Source organism: Peromyscus eremicus, chromosome 1 (assembly GCF_949786415.1).
Source record: "Peromyscus eremicus chromosome 1, PerEre_H2_v1, whole genome shotgun sequence".
NCBI classification, from domain to species: Eukaryota; Metazoa; Chordata; class Mammalia; order Rodentia; family Cricetidae; genus Peromyscus; species Peromyscus eremicus.
This window is the reverse complement of record NC_081416.1, coordinates 4,055,272-4,062,836: the sequence shown is the minus strand read 5'-3', so window position 1 is coordinate 4,062,836 and position 7,565 is coordinate 4,055,272. Positions and strand designations below refer to the sequence as shown.

The window sequence follows — 7,565 nt, the reverse complement described above, 5'->3', positions numbered from 1 at the left end:
GAGACATTGGATAATGGAAGGGACTGCTGAATTAAACCAACTTAGATACTTTAGAGATGTCTTGACTTCAGAATGGAAGTCAAAAAATGTGTTGCTTTGGGGGAGAGGTTGTACTTTTGTTTCCACAGAAAATGAAAGGCTATGGATTCCTCCAAAATTAATTAAGATTAGATTTGACTGAGGGAGACCTGAAAATCTGGGCTACAAACATAAAAAAAGAACAAAAGAAAAAACTACAAGACAGGTGGTGTATAAGCTGATCCTTTGACATGGGAACAGCTCTGAGACTACATGAGACATGATAAATCTTGTTGGCTATAGAGTCCTCATGATTTATTACATGCCATCCTTTCATATGGCATGGACAGATATTTATATTACAATTTGGTTATATGGTCCAAACAAACTTATAAGGTTAACAGATGCCCTTTACCTGATCAAACATAAAACATAAATCATCTTTAACTGACTTGTGCATGCTATGCAATTCCGTACTTGTGTTAATGTAGATATATGTTACCTTTTGTGTGTTTTCAGGAAAAAAAGGACCAGATACCAATAAAGACAAGTAGTCCAGGTTATTCAGCCTCTCAGATGCCTCTGTTGAAGTTTTCTAAAAATTCTTCTTCCAAAATTATCTTCGAAGCTGCCAGCTGAGATGGTCCAGCCTCACAGACTACTTTTGCCACAGTTTCCCCAGTTCTGCACTTTCCCATCACACAGAGACTGGACAACAAATGATACAGCTAGCTCTCTCAGGGCTTGACCATTATCTCAATTTTCTCAGGGTCCCCTAAAGATGCCATCTCTCCCAGACAACAGGAAGCATTCTAGAGAACTTGATGTCCATATTCCTAAGAAGTGGGGTCAGTTGTTTTTGATCATTTGGTGGGTTATGGATGTTTGTCATTGTTTAGGGAGGTTGGATGCAAGTTGTTATTGGTTGTGGTCAGGAAAAAAGCTGAACAAAGGAGATTAGGTTCAGGGATCTCTTTCTGAAGGAAAAAATGGGTATGGTATAAAAATAATGGGCTAAAAGGGTGGATTGTTGAGTTTACTTTTGAACAACTACTAGCCTCAAATATTTTACATTGGTATGAATTTTTATATATTGGTACAAATTTAAGGTTATTTTTGTTATACTGTATGTATGTTTCTATTTTTGTTTAAGGTATTGTACATCTGTAGCTCATTTAAAAATGTAATGTAAAGTTCTAGTCCTTGAAAACTATTAGAATAACAAAAAAAGACAGGTTAGTAGTTAGTCTTCTATAACTATCAAACCTATAGTCAGGTTAGGTATGTTTTCAAGGTTAAACAGAGATATATTTTAAATAGATAGATGGTCTTCAAACACTTCAAAGACCTACAGAATAGGGTATTTAAAATGTTTTAATAGCATACGGCTTTTCATGACAGTGAGACTTGTCTGCTCTTGGCAACACCAATTTACTTCCAAAAAGGATGATAGTCATCGAAGAACCTCTACTTTTGCTTTCTATGTGGCAAAAGGGAAGAGAGGTAACATCACGTAATAGAACACAGATTAATATAAATGGGTTAATTTAAGTTATAAGAGCTAGTTAGGAACAAGCCTAAGCTATAGTCCGAGCTTTCATAATTAATAAGTCTCTATGTCAGAGATCTGGCTGGTGAGACAGAAAAGACTTGTCATATGATTTACCATTGGCTTAGTCTATAAATTTCTTTGTGGCATTGAGTGATTAGAATTCATTTATTCATTCCCAGATATTTATACAGCCACTAACTTGTGAAGCATCTGTGATACAGGATGAGGTCTATAGGTACCTTGCTCGGCTGAGTGTATATTATATTCAGATGATTTTCATTCTAAATGGCAAATCCAAGAGTATGCTACATCAGATAAAACAGTGAGCCAAGCAGAAGGCAAGTCTTCAGAAGCATCAGAAAAAGTCTTTCAAATTCCATACATATGTCATGGAAAGATGGAAAGCCTCCTCTGAAGATGGCCATCATCACCTCTGACCTACACACACACACACACACACACACACACACACACACACACACACACACACACACACACAAAAGAATATGAAGGTAGGGTTTTTGGGGGGCGGGGTGGGGAGACGTTTCTTTTAGTTGTAGAAGGGTGCCCATGAACAAGAAGTGAGCCCTTCACAAATTTGGTGTTTGTGTTGGGTACTTTACAACGACAGCGCCAATGTACTCCTGCCTCAGGGAACTAAGAGCACTTTAGAAACAGAGATACAGTGGAGATTCCATCAGAACTCTGAGCTGCCACAGCAAGCCCATGGCCCGTACCGCGAGGCTATGGACTACAATTCCCAGAAGGCCGCGCGGCACAGGTCGAGAAAGGATGCAGCTCAGGCTCGTGTGTCATCTGTGTGCGCCTCCTGGTAGTGGGTACAGGCTGTGAAAGCATGGCAGCTTCTGAGACAGAGGTGGTGTCCTCTCTGATTGCAGACCCAGCCCCAGACGCTGCAGGAACGGCCGCGACCCCTGCAGCCGTAGCTGCAGCCACAGTGGTAGCGTCCCGGACCAAATCGCAAGCTCAGGTCTCCAAAGCCGCCCTGGCTGCTAAGCTGATGTCGCTCAGCGGCGTGTTCGCCGTGCACAAGCCCAAAGGGCCCACTTCAGCCGAGCTGCTGAATCGGCTGAAGGAGAAGCTGCTGGCAGGTACTGCAGTCCGGGTAGGGACCAGGCTGCGGCGTTCTCCGCCGCAGGGCAAGAACCCTGGGATTTTTAAATTTTACTTTAGTATTTATTTATTTATTTACTTACTGACTTAATTTGCGCGCTAACGGCTCAAGAGAGAAAATGAGCGACCGTTGAATTAGCTTTAGACAGAAACCCGGGGCATCTTGGGTTGGTTGGACTTATCAAGTGCAGACTCTTCCAACAGTGGCCATGTGAGCTCCTCACGGGAAGTATGTGTGTGTAGATTGGGGGCCAACTTGCACACACAAGTTTCTACCCTGATGCTTGCAGCCCAATTTTCTGTGTTTGATCCCTCCCAGGGTTTTTGTTTGGCTCTTGTGGATGAGTCCCACCAAAGGAAACTCGGGTTTGTACCTTCAAGTTGCAAACTTAAAAACATCAAAAATATATTTGAAAAGCCCATAGAGCGAGTTAGATAGGACTTAGAAAGGACATCATTTTTACCTGTTAGTGGTCATGAGAATTCGTCTTTTAATCAAATACAGGTTCCTAATCCCCACATTTGCAGAGGTGGTGATTCTGAAGATCTGGAATATTGTTTGGAAATTGCACTCTTAAATAATTGCTCCAGATTCTAGTGGAAGTACTTTCTGGAGCATATTTTGAGGAACATTAAAATAGAAGTTTGTAACACGAATCTTAAAAGGTCGTATTAATAAAAAACTTGGGAGCCAGGTATTGGGGTGAATTCTAAAAGGTCAGAGAAACAGAACAAGCCACATCCAACCTCACCTTGCCAACTTTTCAACTGATCCTGTTTCCTCAGACTGAAAGCCTCTGAGTCCTCATCCGAATGGATCTCAGCTGAACTGCTGCTAAAAAGCATAAAAGTTTAAAAGCCTCTAGTTCCTGGTCCTCATGCCTTGTATACCTTTCTGCTTCCTGCCATCCTGCCATTAAAGGCGTGTGTCTTTCCCAAGTAAGACATGAGATCTCAAATCCTGGGATTAAAGCTGTGTGCCACCATGTCTGGTTCTGTTTCCTATGTGGCCTTGAACTCACAGGGATCCGGATTTCTGCCTCCAGAATGCTAGGATTAAAGGCGTGTGCTACCACTGCCTAACCTCTATGTTTAATATAGTGGCTGTTCTGTTCTCTGACCCCTAGATAAGTTTATTGGGGTGCACAATGTATCAACCACAGAAGTTGGCCATTTTTCTAAGCATTCTTCCTGTTGATTCATGTGCACTGGGAAAATATTAGAAAAGGATAGTTCATCAGCCCAGTAGATAATTTAAAATTGTGGCATTAACAACAAACAAACAAAAAACTTTAGTTTTGTTTTGCATGTGTATATGTGTGCAGTGTGCATGGATGTGTCGTCCCCCCCCCCCCCCGCCGTGTGTCTGTGTGTGTGTGTGTGTGTGTGTGTGTGTGTGTGTGTGTAGGTCAGAGGTGATGATGGCCATCTTCAGAGGAGGCTTTCCATCTTACATGTTGAGGCAGAGTACCTCTCTTGAACTCAGCTTGCTTCAGGGAACAACCAACCTGGCTCTCTCGCACTGGATATCAGGCAGGCTTCAATGCCGCATGGTACTCATGTGGGGGCTGGAGGTCCAAACTCTGGTCCTCATGACTGCATCTGTGTGCTGTGCGCTGTGTGGTGCTGTGTGGTGCTGTGTGCTGTGTGCTGTGTGGTGCTGTGGTAAAGAGCACTTTACCCTATGAGCAATCCTCAGTTCTGGAGCCTTGGTTTTATCTGATTCTCACATTAAGCTGCATCTTTGCTGTCCTGTAGAGACACAAAGATCAACAGTGGCTTTATGTTACTGGGCTTACAGTCTTGTGATTTCTGCAGGCTTTAGTCATAAAAAAAGTAAGTTGTTGTGGGCTCCCAGCTCTGCACTCTGATCTCCAGGCAAGCTTTATTTGTTAGAGCACAAACAAATTATCACCACAAGCCTTGCCTGTCTTGGTACTAGTATAGAAACTTATTACATTGTTCAGTGTCTCCTGGAAGACTTCATCTATTTTGTTTGTTTTTAGATAGGCTTGCCTTGAACTCATTATGTAGTCAAGGGTAGCCTGGAACTCACAGTGATCCTCCTAACTCAGCTCTTCAATGTGAGACTTACAGGTGTGCACCTCCATAACCGATTTTAAATTGTTTTTTTTAGACATGGACCCAAACTATTCTGATAGGAATTTACTAATTATAACAGGTAAAATGCAGATTTAAATGTTTATTGACACATAGGTACATTCTTCCAGATGCTAAATGCTCTGTTGCACCTGCTCTTTTGTTAACTGTGACGGTTAACTTTGATTGGCAGCTCAAAATAACGTAGAATTCCCTGGGAAGAGAATTTCAGTAAGGGAGAGGGATTATCTCTATTGGGTTGGCCTGTGGGCATGCTTAAGAGGGATTGTTTTAATTAAATTCACTGATATAGGAAGACCCAGCCTGCTATGGGCAGCACCGTCCTCTAGACAGGGCGTCTTGAATTGTGTGAGAGTGGAGAAATTGACCTGAGCTCAAGCCAGTTGAGCATGAAGCATGCATGACTTCATTCTTACTCTGCTCCTGATTGGATGTGGTGTGACTAGCTGTCTCAAGCTCTGCGGTGACAGACAATAAGCTGGAACTATGAGATACAATAAACTCTCCTAAATTACCTTTTGTGGAGGTATTTTATTATATCACTGATGACGCTAGAACATTGAGTTTTCTTTATACGCTATTTTCTGTCAGAGGATATTAGTGGTGATGTTTCATTTGTGCAACCCAATAAAGCTTATCTGAGGATCAAAGGAAAAAGACAGCCACTATAGTAAACATAGAAGCCAGGCAATGGTAGCACATGCCTTTAATCTTATCATTCAGGAGGCAGGGATCTGTCTGGATCTCTGTGAGTTCAAGGCCACACTGGGAACAGAGCCAGGCATGGTGGCACATGCCTTAAATTCCAACACTAGTTAACCATAAAGGTTTGGAGGTCTGTACAGACAGACAGGAAGTGACAAAGCTGGGCAGAGAGAGGAAGTGATGTAGCTGGACAGAGAAAGCAAATGAGATAGTGTGGTGGTATTGTGTTCCCCAAAATATTATGCACCCTAATAAACTTATCTGGGGTCAGAGACAGAACAGCCACTAGATACAGAGGCTAGAAAATGGTGGCACTCACACCTTTAATCCTAGCATTCCAGAGGCAGAAATCCCTCTGGATCTCTGTGAGTTCAAGGCCACATTAGAAACAGCCAGGCATGGTGACTCACACCTTTAATCCCAAGAAGTGAGCCTTTAATCCCAGGGAGTGATGGCAGATAGCAGAAAGGTATATAAGGCGTGAAGACCAGGAACTAGAAGCATTTGGCTGGTTAAGCTTTCAGGCTTTCGAGCAGCAGTTCATCTGAGATTCATTCTGGATGAGGACTCAGAGGCTTCCAGTCTGAGGAAACAGGATCAGCGGAGGAACTGGTGAGGTGAGGTAGCCATGGCTTGTTCTGCTTCTCTGATCTTCCAGCATTCACCCCAATACCTGGCTTCAGGTTTGATTTTATTAATAAGACCTTCTAAGATTCCTGCTACAAGATAGTAGAACAGAAAGGCATATAGGTGTGAGTATACAGGAAGTAGGTCTCTCTTTTGGAAGCTGAGGGTCAGTAAGGTGAGGGTGGCTTGTGGCTTTTCCTATTCCTCTGATCCTAGGTTTTAGCCCTGATATCTGGCTCTGGGTTTTTTGGTTTTTTTTTTTTTTTTTTTTTTTTTTTTTTTTTTTTTTTTTTTATTAATAAGACCGTTTAGCAATTCATCTGCAGATATTGAACTAAGGAACTGCATCAAAGGGAAGTGCTATGGTGTTTTTAGGAGTTTTGTTTTTTCCTTCAGAGATATGTTGCTTTCATCTGGCCTGGTTTGTTAGTAAACTGGCTTTTTTGACCAGAGATTAGCATTCTTAGGGAAGCTTTTCATAGCATCAAAACTCTAAAGTTTCTTGGTTACACTTCATTAGGACTGGGTGTCTTGAGGCTGTCACTAGGCTGGTTTCTGCACAGCATCATGGAGATGCTGGCCTCCTTCCTCCCTCCTTGTCTACAGCACTTGTCATTGGGCTGTTCTGTTTATCCATATTAGCTAAACTGTGCCTCCCAAATGCCATCCTAACTCCCATCAGAATCGCCTTGCCAGCTACTCAATGATAGCACATTGTGACCTGTCCAGGTCTGACAAACACTGGTTCACTCTTGGTCAGCAGCCGTAGGCTTAGTAGACATTCCCCGCCTGTCCTTGCATTGATTTCCGCCACTGTAGGATCCTTTCTCTTCTGTGACTTTGAACCTTTCAAGGCCTGAAGCATACTAGGTTTGCATAGTTAGAAAGGATCTTACGTGGTCATCCAGAAACACTCATTGAATATTTGGTTCAGAAGAGTGAACAAAATTTCAGAAGTGTGGCAGAGACATTATGTGTGTAAGTTAGAGATAAATTTGGGCTCAGACAAGATGCTTGGATTTATAAGATGTTCGCACTGTGAGGTGTCTCACGTTGGAATTACCAAGAGTTCCCTAATGTGTTTTTGTAACACTAACAGAGATCTACGATACACTGGAAGGTGAAGCATTTGAAGTCCAGGCCTAATCTTTGAGCAGTAGTTCTCAATCCTCCTAATGCTTCTACCTTTTAATACAGAACCTCATGAGGGGGTCATAAAATTAGTTTTGTTGCTACTTCATAGCTGTAGTTTTTCTCCTGTTATGAATCATAATGTAATATCTGATATGCAGGGTATCTGATCTGTGACCCCTGTGAAAGGGTTGTTCAATTTCCAAAAGGGTCTCGACCCACAGGTTGAGAATCACTTCCTCAGAGGCTCTTGTTGCTTCAGTCATGTTCCTCCACG

General features: G+C 42.3%; 1 protein-coding gene across 1 annotated transcript in view; it reads left to right on the top strand.

The window, feature by feature from the left end:
- The first annotated feature begins 2,411 nt into the window (after positions 1-2,411).
- Positions 2,412-7,565, top strand: part of Trub1 (TruB pseudouridine synthase family member 1) — a 52,481-nt gene continuing 47,327 nt past the window's right edge. Inside the window, exon 1 of the mRNA XM_059256049.1 lies at positions 2,412-2,682. Coding sequence (XP_059112032.1) covers positions 2,427-2,682 — 256 coding nt within the window. The 5' untranslated portion in view covers positions 2,412-2,426. The remainder of the gene's footprint in view (positions 2,683-7,565) is intronic.